Source organism: Myotis myotis, unplaced genomic scaffold, assembly GCF_014108235.1.
Source record: "Myotis myotis isolate mMyoMyo1 unplaced genomic scaffold, mMyoMyo1.p scaffold_m19_p_5, whole genome shotgun sequence".
In the NCBI taxonomy this organism is placed as follows: domain Eukaryota; kingdom Metazoa; phylum Chordata; class Mammalia; order Chiroptera; family Vespertilionidae; genus Myotis; species Myotis myotis.
Window position 1 is genome coordinate 81795794 of NW_023416357.1, and position 20804 is coordinate 81816597.

At 44.4% G+C, this 20804-nt stretch overlaps 1 protein-coding gene across 12 annotated transcripts in view; it reads left to right on the forward strand.

Moving 5' to 3' along the window:
• Window positions 1–20804, forward strand: part of CUX1 (cut like homeobox 1) — a 367924-nt gene that overhangs the window by 190119 nt on the left and 157001 nt on the right. For all 12 annotated transcript variants that reach the window (XM_036308912.1, XM_036308918.1, XM_036308921.1 and 9 more), the window contains exon 4: window positions 11963–12041. In XM_036308912.1, coding sequence (XP_036164805.1) covers window positions 11963–12041 — 79 coding nt within the window. The remainder of the gene's footprint in view (window positions 1–11962; window positions 12042–20804) is intronic.

The window sequence follows — 20804 nt, forward strand, 5'->3', positions numbered from 1 at the left end:
TGGCTCAGTGGATAGAGCGTCAGCCTGTGGACAGAAGGGTCCCAGGTTCGAGTCCGGTCAAGGGCATGTACCTGGGTTGCGAGCACATCCCCAGTAGGAGATGTGCAGGAGGCAGCTGATCGATGTTTCTCTCTCATCGATGTTTCTGACTCTCTATCTCTCTCCCTTCCTCTCTGTAAAAAATCAATAAAATATATTTTTTTTAAAAAAAGAATTTTGTACTTTAGTCTTACATTTTGATATTTGATTCATTTTGAGTTAATTTTTATATACAGTGTAAGGTATAGGGTTCCAACCATGTTCTTTTGCCTGTGGATAACCAGTTGTCCCAGCATTGTCTGTTGAGAGGTTGTTCTTTCCTCCATTGAATTGTATTTTTACACTTATCAGAAATCAGTTAACTATAATGTGAGGGTTTATTTCTGGGCTTGCTACTCCATTGATCTATTTGTCTGTCCTTATGTCAGTGCCATAGTTTGGTTAATATAGCTTTGTACTAACTTTTGAAATTGTTAAGTGTGAGTCTTCAACTTTGTTTTTCTTTTTGAAGTTTGTTTTGGCTATTTTGGATTCCTTGAATTTTCGTCTGAATCTTAGGCTAAGCTTCCTAATTTCTGCAATGAAGCCAGCTGGGATTTTAATAGACATTACATAGAATCTGTAGATAAATTTGGGACTTTTGCCATCTTAAAAATATCAAGTTTTCCAACCCATGAACATTTCTTTTTTTTTTTTTTATTGCTTAAAGTATTACAAAGGGTATTACATATGTGTCCTTTTTTTCCCCCCGCCCTTGACAGTCCCCTAGCCTCCCCTATCCCCCAGTGTCTTATGTCCATTGGTTATGCTTATATGCATGCATATAAGTCCTTTGGTTGATCTCTTACCCCCCTCCCTCCTGCCCCTCAACCCTCCCCGGCCTTTCCGCTGCAGTTTGACAATCTGTTTGAGGCAGCTCTGCCTCTGTATCTATTATTGTTCAAAAGTTTATAATGGTCTCTATTATCCACGAATGAGTGAGATCATGTGGTATTTCTTAGTTTCACTTTCAGATGGTGTGTTGCTGGTGTATAGGGAGACTATTTAAATTTGTATATTGGTCTTGTATTGTGCAACCTGCATGCTGTACATGTTTTTATACCTTTAAACTTTTCTACCATTTACACATATTATAGTGTTTTAAAAATCTTAGGTAGGCATTCATCATCTGTGGTTTACCTGTAGAGGGGTGGGGGCAGCACCACCCATTCTGAAGCCTCCTGGGAGTAGAAGTGGGAGGCTCTGGCCCCAGACGATAGGGTAGCACACTGCCAAGCACGTTTTAGCTATTCCTCAAACAATTTATTGACCAAGTGAAGGAATGAACATTCTAGTGAGACAGGCAGGCGGCATGTACCACCTCTAAAGCACTCTGCTGTTTGCAGGGAGTTTCCTGCTTTGAAGTTGTGGTCTGCCGTCCTGTAGCTTCTACCTGTTGATTCTGATTTTGCACTCTGGGAAGGGAGAAGATAGCTAATCCTTCTTCCACACAAAACAAAAACCCTTTATGTATATGTTGACAGACAGAATGGCAGATGTAACGAAAGGGCTTTGTAACCTGGAAAAGAAGGTAGACATACTTCTTGCTGTTTTTACTGTCTTTGCTATTATTGTCATAGTGTCCTCTGCCACAGGTGTTTTCTCCATGACCTCACATCCTCATCTCCCCACTCATTCTGCATGGCACTGTGTCTTCTCCTGGACTTCTCCAGTTTTCTTTTCATAGAAACTTTTTGGAGGGTGGGAGCAGTTAAGAAATACTCTGTCAGTGTATATAAGATGCAATTTCATGGCATTACCCCAGTCTACACTACATTGCCTTTTAAAAAATCATTGATTTTAGAAAGAGAAAAATATCAGTTTGTTATTCTACTTATTTATGCATTCATTGGTTGATTCTTGTATGTGCCTTGACTGGGGATCAAACCCACAACCGTGGTGTATCAGGACGATGCTCTAACCAACTGAGCTGCCTGGCCAGGGCCTACACTGCATTGCCTTTATAACCAAAACATTCCCGTGGGATTGGTCCTCTCTGCTTTGAGCAGTGTAGGGATTTCCAGTAAGTTCTGTTCAGTTCTCTATGATGGGGAATATCATGGACATGATTCTTCCTCACTGAACTCCATCTGGGTGTCACAAATCACAAAGGATCGTGACTTTAAGAAACAAAGCCAGTGGGCTCCCCTGCCCGTTAGCAGCCTCTCTTCTCTCTGCATTATTCCAGAGGTGACCAGGGTGCTGGGAGAGGGGCTCCCTCCACACTGGGTCTTCTCTGCTTTCCCCATAGGGCTCTCACAGTGGCAGGATGACTACTTGCCAAAGGTTAAGTAAACCTATACTTAGAGGAGAATTACTGGGCCCTGCTACTGTGATCTTCCTACAGAAAACATGCCTGTTCCTTTTACACGTCTGTATTCGGTTAAAATTAGAATTCCAAAGCTGTGGCCGCGTCCGCATCTGTTTTGGACAAGACCTTGGTCATTCTCTGTTGACTTCTAGTATTCCACGTGGCTCTTCAACTCATGTTTTTCTCTTGAAAGAATTCTGCAGCCAGACAGTGAGACAAAACTTCTCTCATATCCTTGTAGCTCTTGCTGATCCTTATTGGCCTCTAGACCAGCAGAGTGCATCGATTTGAAAATTCTGTTAATGGGCCGTGTTTATTTCTAAATCATTAGCTTATAAATTCCCAGGGCATAGTGGATTGTTGATTGCACCATTGCCACCGTGGTATCTTAAATGTTGTTTAAGATTGTTGTCTGTCCCCTAAGACTTTAATCATTTTGACTTTCTGCTTGGTTTGACAGCAAACGGGGACAATTTATGGTGTCATGGAAAGAATGCTGGATTGGATTTTTTGAGGAAGGTTACTGATGTTTTACTAAGTTTCTATAGATTCCATACTGTATTGAATACTTGGTATGGGAAGTTCTCCATTTTATTTTCATGATACCTCAGCAATGAGGGAATTATTCACCAAACTGATGAAGAGGTCAAGGCATAAAGAGTTTAAGTAACCCACCTTCAGGTCATTCAGTAAGCAGGGCTGGATTCAAACCCAAGTCTGTGTTCCTTCAAAGCATGCGTTCTTTCTACTGACCACGTAGCCTCAGGCCTCATGCCCAGCCTCAATGCAGTGTGCGGGCGTCATCATATCCTTGGTGCGGGATTCTTATCCTTGCTTAGGGGCCTGGTTCTGAGTAACTTGGTTGTTTTCTACATCTGAGAAGGGGGTGTTGCCATATGGCAACTCCTTCGTCATTTACAGCAACCAAGATATGTTCTCCCCACTTGCAGACAAAGAAGTTGAGGCACAGCGGGGTTAATTCAGTGGCTGAGGTGCTATTCCTATGTTTGTGCTGGAGCTGGGACTCAAGCCTGCTTTTCCAACATTGTATCCAGGCTCTTGGCCCTGGGTGGTACTGCCCTGCCTGTGCCTGGCAAGGCTCAGAACTCCCTGGAAAGATGAGCCTTTCCCATTTCAGAGTACATAGCAGGGGGCAAGTATCAAGACCAGTCTTCCTGTATCATGCATTTTTGGTGATTCCAGAGCCTTTGGAAAAAGTCCCACTATTTGTCTGTATCTGTGCCTCACAGCTGGTGTGACAAGGCACTCTGTATGTGGCCTGTGGGGCTAGACTAGCTGGGCAGCGCTGGGGCGCCTGCTTATTGTACCTCAGTGTCCAAATGAAAGATCCTGTCATCGTGAACTGGGTGCACACCATTTGTGGCACACAGACCGGGGTCACCCTCAGGGAGGCTTTGGAGTCACCAGTGTATAAACAGCATTCAGTAGTAAAAGCTGCTGCAAGGATAGTCCATGCCCACCAAGTGCTAGGCCGAGTTGTAGGTGCTTTGCACACATTTCTTTTTAATACAGTAGTCCCCCCTTATCTGCCGTTTCACTTTCTGTGGTTTCAGTTACCTGAGGTTAACCACAATAAAAAAAATATATTAAATGAAAAAGTCCAGAAATAAACAATTTGTAAGTTTTCAATTATTCGCCCTTCGAGTAGCATGCACATCATCCTGCTCCATCCTGCCCTAGACTTGGATCATCCCTTTGTCCAGTGTCTGCGCTGTAGGCACCCCGCCCGTTACGTTAGTCACTTAGTAGCTGTCTTGGTTATCAGCTCAGCTGTTGCAGAATCTCGGTGCTTGTGTTCAAGTAAACCTTATTTTACTTATCAGAACACATTCACATAACTTCTACAGTGTATTGTTAACAGTTATTCTATTGTTGTTGGTAATATCTTATTTGCCTAACTTATATATTAAACTTTATCATAGATATGTATGTATAGGAAAAAGGCATGGTATGTATGGGGTTCGGTACAACTATCCATTGTTTCAGGCATCCACTGAGGGTCTTAGAACATACCCCCGAGAATATGGGGGGGCGGAGCTGTACTTACCAAAAGCCCATGAAGAGGTCTTATTTTTCTCCACTTTAGAGATGACATCACCTGGCTAGCTCATCCCCAGCCCCGAAAGCCCCTCCCTTCTCTGTCTCCTGCTGGTGCTGCCTCGCCAGGGTTCTCTTATTCTGACAAGAGCAGTTTGCTCTTCCCTAAACTAGATCAGAACTTGGTTGTCATGACTTCCCACTTTTCAGACCTAAACACTGGTGGATAGTAAAAGCTTTTTGTAAAGCTTTTAATTATAGGAAATTGCCTTTTCCACTCTGATCTTCTAAAGTAATCAATGCTACAGAATTCAACAGTGAGTTTCAAGGAATCCCTTGGCCTAGGCAGCCTTCTCTGCCTGGGAACCCACCCTTGCTCATTCATAGACATTTTCCAGGCAGCCTCCTGTGCTCGCTAAGACCTGGGTGCTGGGGACAGAGAGAAAGGAAGGTGCCGCTGCCCTGGCCTGGGACAGACCCCAGAGATGTTGAGAATCAGCTTGTGGACATGAGTCATCATCGTGCAGTGTGAGAAGTGGGCAAAGAGGGATTTACAAAGTGCTCAGGCAGCACAAGGATCAAGTGACAAGCGGTGCCTGGGGAAGTCTGGGGGACACCACAAAGGAGGCATCCCCTAGACTGACTCATAAAGGGAGAACTGGATTCCCTGTGCCTGGGGTGAAGGGCAGAGGACCTAGGGCATAAAGCCCCCTGGAGGCACGAGGAGCATGGCATGTTGAGGGGACCAAGACTTGGAGTAGAAAAGCATGGTCATTGGCAGCTTAAGCAAGGGCCATGTGGGGAAGGGTTCTGGAACCCCAGCCTAAGGATGTGGATTGTAGTTTGGGAGTGACGGGAGGTCAGTAGAGCCTCAGTGACCTGGAGCCACTGTGAAGGACACATCAAATACTCTGTGGTAAGGAGAGGCTACAGTTAGCAAGATCCACTGGGTCCTGGTCTGTAGTGTCCACAGTGGAAATCCTGGGATTTTCAATTAAGGCTGAAGCATCAAAGAAGGGAAAGAGATTTTAATTCTGAAATCTGATTTCTGAAGCCAAGCAAGCAGGATTTCTTGGTTGATTGGTGGTTAAGGCCGGGGGAAAAAGAGGATTTACACATCTGTAAATATTATACTACTTTGTTCTTATTTCAGTTCTAAGCAAATGTCTTCCAGTTAAAATGCAGGCTTGTACCTTTTCTCCCCACATTTCCTTCCTCTGCTGAAAACTGGAGACTCTTATTGAAAATTCTCATAACAACCCCCACAGCCTCAAACCCAATCATGCTCTGAGTTATAGGTGGGAGAGGGATCTTGTGCAGGGAATATCATTTTAAGACATAAGCATACCCCTAAAAAGTTGTAACCCACTGTAAATGCTGTTTAAGAGGCAGTCTTATTAACAGGTTACATTCTTTTAAAAATGGCAATTTCTTTTGTACAATAGCTGAGGCTTTGACTGGATTCTCCTCTAACTGACCCTCTGAAATTTTGATGCTTAATTTAGACATATTTGTATGATGTTTCTCCTTCTAAATACATCATAGGTCAATAATTATCCCAACGCTGAAAACTAGCTCATGAATAGCTCCGCACTATTGTCACATCTTCTGTCTCATGCAGTTCTCCCAGGGTTCCTACAAGGCAAGCATTCTTGTCATTCCCTTTCCCTAGACATAGAAAATAACATTCGAGGAGGCAGAGGGTACATAGCTAGCTCAGTATTTGAAAATGCATGATGGAGCCATGTCTTAAATCCAGTCTTCTGATTTCCAACCCTGTGCCCTTTTTACTTTGTCATGCCATCCTCCCCCTCCCCTGCCCCTGGCAAAAAATAATCAAGCTGTAAAACAAACAAAAATCCTTTGGCCTTCATGTTTATTCTTCATTTTTTTCTTTGTGCTTTCTTCTTAGAGATGTGACTGTCTCTTAGAATTTGAATTAGACTCCTTTACTAGATCGTGCTGCAGTAACAAGCAACCCCAATCTCAGTGGCCTATGGCAATGAAAGATTATTCCGCATTCATATTACATGTTGGCTGTGGATTGACTGTGACAGCTCTGGGCCCATGTGTTGTCTTCATTCCAGAGCTCAGTGGAAGAAGAAGCTCCTATCAGGCCATGCTATTCTCGCAGCAGAGAGAGAAAGTTCAATGGCTGAACCACACAGTCATTCTTAAATCTTAAACTCAGATATGGCATATGGCACCGTCACTTGTACTCCATTAATCAAAACAATTCGCTCAATCAGGCCTGATATCAGTGGGGCAGGAAAGCACCCATGTGGAAAGTGCTGTAAACACCACAGGTCACATGGTAAGGGGCAGAGATGCCTCCTACAGGGAGGGTGGACAGTGATTGGGAGCAGTAATTCAACATTACACATGACTCCCCAAACTCCCCAGTGCCACTCCACTGGCACCCAAATGGTTGGGCACTTTTGTACCCCTTCTAAATCTCAGGGATCTTGCAATTTATATCCATGAACTTGGTCTACAAACACAGCCTCTAAGTTTTCATACCACTGTAAGCAAATATTGATTGAGATTTAGAACCTTTATATAGACCTTTATTTTTTAATTTAATTGATGTTATAGAAAAACCAAACTCACGATTATAATGTGATGTTGCTGAAAAGGTAAGTATTGGATCCAGGCAACTTGAGTAGAAGCCCCTGGGCATCTTGCTAGAGTAAAGGCATAGCTCACCACACAGAGCACCCTCAGGTGTGTGCCTTGTGCTAGCTCCAGCCAAGTGGCTGTTGTCATATGAGCATGTGAAACAAATGCTTACTGAACAAAAGACTCTTTACATATTAAGCATTTTCATAAAGATTTAAAACTGGATACCTTAACCATTTGCTCACTTGTTGACCAATTTAGATAAATTTTTATTCACACATAAAAATATAGTGAACACCCACTATGTACTAGTCTTTGGGAAGTAAGGCCGTTGAGGCGAAAGCATAGTTTGGGCTTTCCAGGAATTTAGGATCTCCTAAGGGAGCATTATCTGCAGTTCTGGAGCAATCCCATATGGTGATGGGAGTGGCGGCAGCAGAGGGACGGTTCAGCTGAGCCTTAAGGATCAGAGGAACATTCCTAGGAGGCGCCTTCCAGGCTGTGGGGAAATTGCTCATGTATTCAGGGAACTGGGAGTAAGCCGGGTGTGGCTAGAGTGTGAGGTGTGGCAGGAGGAGAGGCTGATCCCTATAGCAGAACAGGTTTTATCCAGAGCCAGTGCCTGAGCAGTCAGAGCTTCTCGAGATCTGTCCCAGTCCTGCCACCTGTCCTTGCCCTTTTTCAAAATGGCTTTAAGGGAGAGGGAATGGTAGGCAGAATGTCTACCTGAGGCTGTCTTTGCACATCAAATAGCCAGAATGTCTAACTTCAGGTCCTACTTTTAACCATCTGGGCCTTAAAACCTCACCGCAAACCTCTTTCCCTCATATGAGGGGTTGTCACAATGAGCCCTGGCTCACCATCTCAAAGGCAGGCAACACATGGGCCCAAGCACCTAGCGCAGGGAAGTGTAGAGGGTAGAGGGCATAAAGATGAGGGTGATACTCCATTTCACCCAACTCAGACTGATAAGGGGACAGACAGGCCTGTACTTCCCGGGCTTCACCGGAGGAGAGCTCTTGCACATGACAAAGTCACTGCCATGGCGTCCTTCCCTGTCCAAGCTATGAGTTTATCTAACCACCCAGCCCTGGTAGGCAGGTGCGGCCGATCTGCCTGGCTCCAGAGTCCACCTTCCTCCCTCCAAACTCAGAACCCTGTCAGCAGGAGGAAAGCGGCACACACATTCTGGGAGAGGTGGGGCTCGCACTGGGCCTCAAAATATGGATAGGTCCTCAGCAGGCAGAGATGCTAGTGAAGGGCATTCAAGTAAATGAACACACAGAAGTAGGACGTCCCAGGTGACAGCAAGGGAAATCCCACCACAGAGAGAGGGAGCTGACAGAATAGACCAAAACCCAAACTCCAAGGCCTGGGCCTGGACATGGGGAGGAGTCAAAAGAGTGAACAAGCATAGAAAGTATCAAAATTCCCAGAATCAGCAAATTCTGGGTTTGAAAATCTTATAAGGGGGATGGAGGGACCTCATCAAGTAGAACCTCAACCACATGGAGTGCTCATCACCTCTCTTAAGAAACCTCATAGTCCAGTTGCTTAATGAATTAATTAAACTCATTGGCCCAGCCTTGTTCTCTCAGAATTGGGTTTGAATTTTTTTCTATTTGTGGAAAAGGGAGCAGGAAGAGGGCTCAGAATCCTGGTCCCTGTATTAATTTGCTAGGGCTGCTGTAACAAGGTACCACAGTGAGTGACTTAAAAACAGACTTTTATGTCTCACAGTTCTGGAAACCGGAAGGCCAAGATCAAGGTGTTGGTCTGTTTGGGTCATTCTGAGTACTGTGAGGGGAATCTGTTCCCAGCCTGATCTCTGGTGGTCCTTGACTTGTGTACACATCTCCCCAATCTCTGCCTTCATGTTCACATAGAGTTTTCCCTGTGTGAGTGATGGTCGCTGTGTCTGTTTCCCCTTTTCATAAGGACACAGTCATATTGGATTCGGGCCCACCCTAATGACCGCATCTTAAACTTGTCACCTGCAAATATCCTTTTTCCAAATAAGGTTACATTCATGGGTATTAGGCGGAGGCACAGTTCAACCCATAACAGTTCCCAAATGTGCTGTGTAGATTGCTAATCCCCACCTTCATGTGCCATCAACAACACAGACAGGAAATTGAAGATGGCGTTTCAGGATCCTTCCAGATCCCATCCTTTGTCCACCACAGAGGGGCAACCACCCTTTGTATACTCAGTCAAAATCCCTGGGAAGTGAGGGCCTCTGTGTCGAGAGGTATGGAGAGCAACCAGGGCATCTGCCCTGCTTTCTGGGCAGATACTCTGCTCCCCACAGGCACACGCTCTCAGGTGAGAGAAAGCCCCAGCACACGGGTGCGTTCCAGACATCTGGAGAGGCAGCTCCTTATCCATCATTACTCACAACATCTACAAGGGTGGGCAGAAGCAGGTTTACAGTTGTTCATGTGGGGAAAGACATGCAGGTTATGATTATTACAATAGCTCACAGCTGTAAACCTACTTTTGCCCACCCCTGTGTGTGTATATGGTGGTTAACTACAGTTGAAATTGTACTCTTAAGACGTTTTCCAAAAATTGTAATAGATATTGTAAAAATTTATGATACATTAGTGAAAGAAAGCACAATATGAAATTTTGCATATGGTTTGATTTCAAACACATACACGTTTTTAACACCTTTATTGAGATATAATTCACATACTTAAAGTCTGCAGTTCATTGACTTTTACTATATTCATGAAGTTGTGCAACCATCATCACAATCAGTTGTAGAATATTTCACCACTCCAAAAAGAAAACCTGTACCCCTTAGCTGTCATCCTCCAAACCCCCATCCTTCCTGCCCCCAGCCTTAGACAACCACTAATCTACCTTCTATCTCTATAGTTTTCCTCTATGCCTATATTTCATACAACTGTATGTTTATTTTAATTAGAAAAAAAATCGAAGGGAACTGCAGACCAGACAGGGGATGACTTTTACCAGTGAATAGCAGAATTATAATTTTAATTTTCTTCCCTTTATTTTGGTATTTTTCTAATTATACAATGAGCATGAATTGCTAATCAAAGGAGAAACATTTTATTTTTAAAATAAAGAGAACTAATCCTATTTAAGTAGTCCTCATGGATTATTCTGAAAACTTGACCTAAATCATAATCTTTTTTTACGGGGGGCAAACAACTGACTTCAAATAGCAAATTTGGTGCACAGTTGTTAGAAATGGAAATGCTGCATTGCATTTGTTTGCTCTGCACTGGATTTCCTAAGACCTGGCCCCGGTAGCCTTGCATCCCACTCTTCAGGGTCTTCCCATCCTTAATCAGGTGATCTCTCTCAGCCTTCAACAAATTGTTGCTTGTCTCAGGTGAGAGACCCTGTCATTAAACCACATCCTTTTGCCTCTTTAATAACGTTGGAGACAGAGAGTATAATTCTGTGAGGGGTTGGAAGGAATATGTAATTTAGTGTCCTTTTCCTGAACCAGTATGAACTTCGTGCATGTAGCGTCTTGCATGCTTCAGGTGTAAAAAGTGATCTGTTGTCTCAGCGAGTGTGTTATGTGAGCAAAATACATACTGAATCCATCTAACAGTCAGAGGCTCTTTGGATCTGTGTCTAGCATACTTGGTATTTCCAGAGTCACCTTTCTTTGATGAATAGACTTTACACTGAAGGGAAATGAGCTTAGCTGGGTGAGGTTCATGAGACAAATTGGTCCTAGCTACCATCACAGAAACTCATCCTTTGCTTTAGCTAGAAACCTGGGCTTCATCCTTGACTCACCTGGTCAAGGTGAGCCTCACATCAACAGAGCCTCATCCTCTGTGCCTCACATCAACTCATTGGGACCCTGATCTTTCTGATTGGCCTCCTCTCCTTCAATCCCCACCCCAACTGCCCTGTACATTACTCATCTGGGTAAAGGCAACAGCCTCAGAATGGTTGCCTCCTTTCTGCCCCTTCCTGACCAGACAATGAAGTTCATCCTCCACATGCACCGATGGTGCTTCATGATCTGACCCCCTCACCTGTCTGGTCTTGCCACCCACCAGTCATCTCCATGTGTCCATGTTCCCACCCCAGCAGATCCCCATATCCCCTGGTATATTAGAGCCCCATCCATGGGTTCTTAACCTGGATTCCATGGACAGGATATGTGAGTGTCCTAAAATAGAATGCATAGTTGTGTGTTTGGTGTGTGTGTGTACAGGGGGAGGGGTGATATTTTTCTAGGAGGACAATCCTTGGCTTTCATAAAATTCTTAAAGATGATTTATGAATCCCCCGATTTAAGAACTGTATTCTGGGTGTTTGAATGTGTTCTTCCCCTTTCACGTAGTATCTCACCTTTCCACCCTGGTGGACAGCTCCTGAGGACCACGCAATCACCACCTGCTTTCCTACGTGATGTCCCTTTCTTGTGGCCCCATGGCTCTGCTTACCCAGCACTTTCCCGGCTGGGATTTCATTACTTGTTTACATATTTGCTGTCCCTTTCTGCCCTGCCTCCAGCACAATGTACAGCACAATGTCCAGTCAACTCTTAGTAAATACTGGCAGAAGAAGGAAAGAGACCGGGAAGGGCACTGGGCCGTTTTCTCTGTGGAAAGCCCACAATCAGTTGGGTGATGGGACAGAGTGTTGCTAATGGCTTCATCTCGGAGCAGAGTGCTGCCCCTGACTTGTGCACCCTCAGGAGGTGAGCCCATGGATTTGTCCCCTTTGGTATGCTTATAGACATTTCCTCTAAGAACTGCAGGCCCAGCTGTCCGGCATCTACATGGAGAAATCTGACTTCCATTTGCCTTGAGAATTTACTAGATGCGTAATGATTTTTAAATTACCTCATGACAAATTTTGAGCTCTTTGTTTTTCTTTTCTTCCATTCCCTTTCAGATTGATGCACTGAGTAAAAGAAGCAAAGAAGCTGAGGCAGCCTTCTTGAATGTCTACAAAAGATTGATTGATGTTCCAGGTAAGCCCATGCACTGATAACCCCCCGGTGGGCATTGTGTCTGGAGAGTTGGTGGGTTTCACGGGCTTACTCTTCTCAGCTTTCCTAAGAGAATTACACCATCAATGGCAAGAAACCAAGGAGTTCTGGGAATTCTCCAAAACCCAGACTTTGGGTAGGTATGGAAATTAGATATACTTGTGTTAAAGTCATCATATAACCTCCAGTGAACGCTTTTGCAAATGTGGAAACTGAAATCGGTGGAGCCACCTTTAGCTTTGGTATAAAATGCTGCACAGTTCACAGAGAAGTAGAACCTGTGGAGTGCTGTGCAGATGTCATGGATATTCGTGCTTCTGGGCTGGTTGATTCCACATTCAGGAACAGCCCTAATAGTATAACCTGAATACCTCACTCCCCTCCCCAGTCATCCAGGGAGCCAGTAGCCTCTGGCCACATTTTTCACTTAAAGTTTATAGCCAAGGGCAAGTGGTAGCCCAATTAGCTACAACCAAGTACTGTATGTGGATTACTGTCATGACTAGAACTACTTTAACAAAGCAAAACAGCTACAGGTCTCCTTTATATCTGAACTTGCATTTTAATTCAGGTCTCCTGTGGGCTTTGCTGTACCATTTGGGAGCTGGGATTAAAAGAGGTCACCCCAAGCAAGGGGCAGCAGAAAACACTTTGGACAGGAAGTAGGGAGATTCAGATTCTCTTGCCAGAGCCTTATTGTGAGGTCTTTGTCACATTCCTTTTCCTGTCTGGACCTCAGTTTTCTCATCTTTGAAATGGAAGAGTGTAAGGGAACAGCCTTGTGGTAGAGAATGGTTTTCTTTGTTCTAAACTTTTGCTGTCGTAGGAGCTTATCCAGCACTTAGTTCCAAATTCTGGCTTTTTGACTTTCTGCAAGAGTTTGTAACCAACTGGGGGTTCCCTGAAGACTGGCTGAGGCTCATGAAAAGGCTTCTTCACAGCAAATGGATATTGGATGCCTATGGTATGGTCTTTTCTCAGGTACTGGCACCTCAGTGGTCCCACTGGCATGATCTTATGCAAATGCAAGTTTTGTGTTGATGACTTAGTTGAAAGGAGTCTGACTTGTTTCATCTTTGCCAAAGACCCAGAGTCTTTTGCTGCTGTTTTCTAAATACCCTACACTCTCCTTTTTTAAAGTCCAGCTTTTACTTAGGTTTTTCCTTAGTGAAGTTTCTCAGCTGGGCAGCCACTTTAACAAATTGTTGGATTTCTTTTTCTGCCATTATTTTCCATCCTAATTTCCCATAGGAAAAACAAGAACATATTTTTCATCAATGATCTCTGCCTGAGCAGACCTTAGTCATGTTCGTATATTATTTTTATAGAATTTTTATCATACTCTGGGCATATATTTATACATTCTGCTTTTTTCACTTAACATTATACTATCAGCATTTTTCCCATTGGTGATATTCTTTGTAAATGATAATTACAAAGAATAAAAGTTTAATTGCAGAATTAAAGTTTGCAGTTTCAGCTTAAGGTGATGGGAGCAAAGAATGTTCGATGTTTTCTGTAATAAAAGTCAATCAAGTCCATCTTCATGCCAAATAAATCACTTTCCCCACATCCCAGGTATTTCTTTCTTACTCATGCTGTGGTCTGACAGCTCTCACAAGTTCCTCGAGAAGCATGAGTGGAGCTGGGAGCACTGTACCTGTGTTTTGAAGTCCTGCTGCTCAGATGAAGTAATCCTGTGGCTGAGCTTTACAGGAAGGGCTTGGTCAATAGCGTTGCATTTACTGACAGTCACATAGTTGTGGAGAGTCAGATGCCTTAACTGTCTGTGTGCTTCAGGCTTCAGTCCCGCCAAACCCAGAAATATTGGTGGGGTGCATTAAGTCTTCTAATTTCAAGAAACATCAACTCACGCTATTTCAGAAAACTACAGGAAGCTCTTGGGAATAATGAGACTGGTATTTCAGGTTTGTGCCATGTGGCCCAGCTCCAGGAGCCCAGGAAGAGCCAACCAGCCACCCCAGGAAGAGGCAGAGCCCGAGTCCCAGGCCTTGGAGACTGGCACAGTAACCTGACTGACCAGTCCCCACTTGCCACCTCTTCCAGAAATTTTATCTATTTGTGGGTTTTCTTGTTTCTTATCTGCTGGTCCTACTCGAATGAAAGCTCCTTGAGGAAAGCTTGGGTTATCACTCTATGCCCAGCACCTGGAGCAGGGCCTGGCATAGCACAGGTGTGACATGTTGAAGGACACAATGAGTCCGTCAACCCAAGGCCACTCTGGAGTCCTCCATAGCCAAATTGGCAAAAGGTCACATCAGTAGCTCTGAAAGCTTTATCTCTGTCCAGTTCTCCCTTTTGAGTGTCAGCTTGAATATCCAGCAGCCTCCTGGACATATTCTCTAGGGTGGCTGATGGGGACCCTGAAACCACCCAGTGTGTCCAGAGGAAGCCGTCTTACTGAGTTCCTTCACCTGGGGAGCTGCACCATCTTCTACCCAGCTGCACATGCCGAGCACCGAGTCACCAAGTTCCGGCCATTCTTCCTTCAGATGTTCTGTATTCCATCCACTTCTCTCCATCCCAGCTCCTGCCCTCCACTTGCAATTCAGGCCTCCCCCCCTCATGTCTACAGTATTGCGACACCAGGATTTGTGTTTGCAGGGTTGCCTCCTTCTAGCCCAGGGGTGGGCAAACTTTTTGACTCGAGGGCCACAATGGGTTCTTAAACTGGACCGGAGGGCCGAAAGAAAAGCATGGATGGAGTGTTTGTGTGAACTAATATAAATTCAAAGTAAACATCATTACATAAAAGGGTACGGTCTTTTTTTTCAATAGTTTTATTCCGGCCCGCGGGCGGTAGTTTGCCCACGGCTGTTCTAGCCCATTCTCCAGTCAGCCAGCAGGCCAGGCCCCTTCTCAGCTCAGCTCAGCTCACTCCTGAGGTAAACTTGAGACACTGCTACCTGATCTCCCAGGATTGGCTCAGGTGTGTCCTTCTCACACACACATGCCCTGCTCCCAGCAGCTTGTGTTCCCTCTGTTACAGCTACTTGGGACTCAGCTGTTTTCCTTTCTGGCTGGGCAGAGTGACTGGGGCAATGTGGTCTTGTCCCTAATTATTTCTCTCATGTCTACTCCAGTGCCTGCCATGTAACAGAAACTCCATAAATATTTGTCAAATGAATTAATGGGTCAAATTATTTCTTCAAATGTTTTCTGAGGTTTTTTGGTCTCTGGCTTTAATTGTGAGGTTGACACTTTCCACTGAGGGAGAGCTCGCTGGAGCATTCTAATGACCTCAATGGTGAGAGAACAGAATGCATCTTTCCTTGACTTGGGGCCATTTAATAATTCTCTGAACTCTCATTTTGCTTCATGTCACTCTATAAAGATTTACCTGCCTGCACAGACATTTATATGTCACTTAGCATTTGGGGTTCATCAGACCAGCATATGCACTTCAGAGGCCTTGGGCTTTGTGTTTGGTTTAGTAGCTGTCCTGCTGGCATCCCAAGCTTTACCCACTCAGCACAAAGCATGGAATCTCCCTCCACTCCTACCCGTTCCCCTCCTGCCTCCTCTCCTTCAGTGGTGTGACTCAGCTCTTCTCTCTTCTTTATCGTCCACAGTCGGTATCCCAAAGTTATTTTTCCTTTGAAAAGCTCCTTCTTATTAAAGATACTTAATCAACATTTAAATACACACTCATCCTGATGAGTCCTCTGAATAGTTAAACTAGTTAAGATCTGATGTATTTGTTCTTTCTCATTTGCTACCAGATTGCTCTGCATTCCCTAATTAATTTCAGAGTATTTTAAGATGCTTTTTATTATAAATATTCTGCTACTTTAGCCAAAGCACACTCTCCTTCCACACTGCTCTGACCCTCGTTCCCTGAAATTTCTTAGTTGGCACCTTAAACACCATCCCCTTGCTATGTCTCAGGAACCATGCTGAGCTACTGCACTAGAGCAGTGAGCTAAGCAATCAGATAACTTCCTGTTCTCATGAACTTTAGAGTCTGGTGGGAATGTGGGCATTAAAAAGTAATTACACAAGTAATTATTGAATTTTAGGTGTGGTAAGTGCTTGGAAGGCAGAGCCCATTGGGCATAAAAGTGTAGAATGGGTAGGATTGGGCTCAGAGGCGGATGCTTGTGAACAAGAAGAGGAGAGGGCAGTAAGGAGTGGCCAGGCACTACATTGTCCAAACGAAGACACTGTCAGTAGTCAGTAGTTAAACTTGAGTAAAGGGCATACACCAGTGTGGTCACCCAGCTGCAAAGGCAGGTAGAGGCCTGGTAGATTATGTGAAGGGTTCTGGACTCTAACAGATAAACTATGAATGAGTCTTAAGCGGAGCAGTAACATGATCCTGTCTGTATAATAAAAAAGTCATCCTGACTGCAATTTGGACAACAGATTTGGAAAGAAGTCCAAGGTGATGTGGGAAGAGAGAGATGAGGTTGCTAGGTTTCAGGTGGTAGGAGTGAAGTTGGAGAGAGAGGATGGTTGAAAAGTGACTAGGGCAGCTTTAGCCCAGAACTCAGTTAACACAGTGTTATTTCCTCCATCTCTGGGTAACAATACTTGTTTACGTGGTTTACTTGTTTACATGGCTTTCAAAATTAAAAGGAAGACCAATAAAATGTTTGGAAAATTAGCCTCCCATTTCTAATTCTAATTGAAAATTAGAATTGTTTTAATTGAAAATGTTCTTTGACTTTATTGTCAGCATCATAGCAGTAGGAGGGAAGTTTTGAATTCATAAATAAGTTATAATTTTATGCCTTTAATCTAGATGGCTTCATCTGTCCATTTTATCTCAGACAGATTTTTATATCATAACTAGAGGCCTGGTGCACAGATTCATGCACCAGTGGGGTCCCTCGGCCTGTCCTGCGCCCTCTCGCAATCCAGGACCCCTCAGGAGATGTCGGACTGCCTATTTCAGCTTGATCCCCACAGGCCAGGCTGAGAGACCCCACCAGTGCACGAACCTGTGCACCAGGCCTCTAGTATGCATATAAGATCTTTGGTTAATCTCTTCCCACCCTTCCCCCCCCCCCTTCCTTCTGAGATTCATCAGTCTGTTCCATGTTTTCATGCCTGTGTATTGAGCGTTTGCCCCCTGGTGGTCAGTGCACATCATAGCTATTGGTCGAATGGTCAAAAGGGTCGCTTAGGCTTTTATATAGAGAGGTGTATATGATTAGCAGGGATAGCTGAAACATGCAAATATTTAAATTTTTTACTTTAATACACCTCTGGTTGAGATTTATACTTATTAATTTGCTAATAATTAGTCATGAGGTAAAGCATTCTAGCCATCTGCCAACAACATGACTTAATAAGGACACTTGGGTGAAATGCACCCTTCCCCCTTACCCTCCTAGATGGGGAGTTCCTCTAATCAGGAGACCAGTGTCTTGCTTTGGAATCTATATTTGTGAGTGAGAGCAGAGTTCAGTGACTATCTGTTAACAATAGTGATGCAAGAAAGGATTCAAAGTGTGTTGTTTAATTAGTCATTTTCACACATTCCCTGGGCCAGCACTTGCCTGCAGTTCATTGTGTGCTAGGCCCTGGACTGTGCACCTAAGATACAAATGTAGGTGAAACTTGGCCCCTGCCTTCCCTCAGATGGCTTCTATTTGGGTGGTGGGAGATTCTCCTGGAATTTTGAGAAAATATTCCATAATTAAACAGATTTAAAAAGCAGGCTCCATCCCTTACTGTAATGAAATAAGGAATAAATATCTCTGCTTTTAAAATGTGACCCTCTCAGATTGCTGGAAATATTCTGGAATGACCTCCTTAAAGGCTCTTGCATAGCTGAAATTTTACTGTGCTCTGAGCATAGTTATGATGGCATGCATAATCTGCCAGAAATTAACCTTGTGTGGGTGACTTACTCTTGCTTCTTGATACTTTTAAGATTTTTTACAATGAGCGTGCATTTGTTTCAACAATCGAGGGAAGAGCTTAAATCAGTAAAATACTCAACTTGCAATCTTAGTTTCTGAATAGGCCTTATTAATGGATTGCAGATAACTTAAGCAGTGGTCATTTGAGTGTTTGTCCACATTTAATAATCTCTATAAATTATTTGTTCCAGAAACATCTCGGGAATAGTTTTTGTGTGTCTGTTTTTAAGTTCCTAGAAAGGAGAAAAAGAGACAAAGTTGGTGGAGCTGCCACCTGTGCATTGGTATTGCAGAACTCTGCTTTGGCTGCAGCGTTCATGGAAGAACCTCTTTGCAAGTTCTCCTGGCCTCTCTCGGTGCCTCTTCTACCCCCCGCCCCCACATAAAGAGAATCATCTTTCACTCCTTGCTAAGATGTGGTTTACATCCTACAGATACAAACCCTTCAAACACGAAGGCAGTGCCTGAAAGAGTTTATTTTAAGATTTAAATCTTAGGAAGCACATTACCAATGGTATAAAATATTCATTGACTCATGCATGCAACACTACTAGAACTCAGTGTTTCATGACTGATTCCCTCACTTTGTGTCCGTAGAGTAACTGGCCTGCGATCGTCAGTAGGCGGTGTTCATTTCTAGAGTCCTGAAAGAGAACTGGCTTTGGAGAGCCCATTTTGTAGGACACTCCATTTTCAGAACCACTTGCAAATGCCACTGCTCTGGGGCCACGTTTCATTGTGTATTGGGAAACTCCTCTCCTGGTGAATATCCCTATTAGTGTACCATTTGAGAATCCAGAAATAAAGTGGAACATCACTTTTGAGAACTGCTTTTTAATGCTCCTTCATAAGGATAAAACAGTAATCTAGGCTTTTGTACTTCTCACCCTGGTTTCAAGTGAGAACACAGTATTGATTACAATTAGAAAACACTGTTCTCTCATTCAGGGATCCCATAGCAAAACTTCTGGAAAAAAGTGTCAAAATCTTGGGATTTGGCCCTGGCCAGCATGACTCAGTTGGTTACGCGGCATCCTGTGCACCCAAAGGTTGTTGGTTCCCCTTCAGGACACATGCCCAGGTTTCAGGCTCGGGCTTGATCCCCTGTAGAGAGCTTGCAGGAGGCAGCAATGTTTCACTCTGACATTGATGTTTCTCTTCCTCTCCCTCTCCCTTTCTCTCTCCCTCTCCCTCTCCTTTTCTCTCTCTCTAAAAATCAATTAAAAATCTTTTTTTTTTAATCTTAGGATTTGGTTAGAAATACCCCTTGCTTCTTCTACCAAGATTTTAACCGATGGGCCACTTGGTAGCATTTTTGAAGGCTGTGGAAATGTGGCTGCTCCAGCTGGATCCTGTAAGACTAGTCCAGTCCATGTATTCTATGTCTCCTGGTGCTGGAAGAGGAGCCAATGCCCAGGCCCCTCCAGAGAACTCTATAACCTCAGGTGCCCTGACGGCAGGATTCCCTTTACACATTCTCAGTTTGCCTTCATGAAACATTTTCATTCTAAGAATCAACCACCACCACCATAATGGGACCGAGGCAGAACCAGGGCTGCAGCCTCCGAACGAGGGTGTGGGTTGCTGCTGCCCTCCTGCCCCCTCCCCCGGTGTAGGACTGAGCAGCCAAGGGGACTAGAGGATGGACATTATGCTCTACCCAGCACTGGAACCCAGACAAGGGGGCAACTTTTCTCACCCTCCTTGGACAGGTTAAAACAAATTTGGGGCCTGATCAGCTTCTCCATTTTGTGCACCATATGTCTGCAGACTGAGGAAATAGCTATAAACATTATAAAGAAAGGCAAATGTGACAAGATGGGTGTCTTGAATTGCTTGTTGCTGCTTTTGTACGCTGGCCCATTTCAGGGCTCTCCCTCTGTCCCTCGACACCGGGCTGTCCTGTGAGGGCTCACTAGCTGATATGGGGAATCCTTGGTTCGCTTGCGTGGGGCAGTGTGTCGCCTCTATCCCCCCTTGCCGTAACTGGGGTGGTCCTGGCACACTTGAGATCTAGACAGCTTTTCATCAGTTGCTCATCAGCATGCTAATTGCTGTATGACTAATTATGCCCTGAATTCCAGTTGATTTTCTTAATGAGACAGCTGGGTTAATTATGTAATCGTATGATTACATTAGCCTAGAGTGCCCTGGCAAAAAGTAACGTCTGCTGCACTGTGATGTCATCGCAGGGATGGCATTCACTAGGGGCACAGTCAATCTCTGGCTGATGGCAGGGGACTGCCCCACTGCCTGCAGAGCCCTCTGCACAAGCATGGCCTTAGATTCTATGAGGTTGTTCTTCTCATTCCTCATAATATAAGGAAAAGCAGCTCACCACTGGCCTGGCTTTCTCCAACACACCGTGCTCCCGCCCCCTCCCCAGAACACCTCGGACCCACCTAATCACCCCACCTAATCGGAAACCCTACTTTTTTCAGCCTATGCTCTCAATGAAGTCAGCAGTGTCCTCTTCCTTCTTCAGGACTTGTCTGCACCAAGACAGTGGGGCTTATCAGGGTGTGATAGTGACACAGGGGATCCAGAACAGAACGTGCCCAAGTCCCTGGAGAACCACAGTAAGTTAGTTTCCATAGAGTCCACGCAGCATAGACTGGCCCCAACCTTATGCCCACTGACCATACATGTACTGTTTCAGAACTTCTCTTCACTCCGATCTCTATACACGTCATATTTTACTGAAAACATACATGTGGTCAGACGAGGATGACATCTTCCAGCTACTGGCCAGCTTCCTAGTCCCCATGATAGCAAAGTCCTCTGAGAGCCAATATGCCTGCTGAACCCACCTCCACCTGGTTACACTCCTCCTTCTCAGACTTTTATGGATACC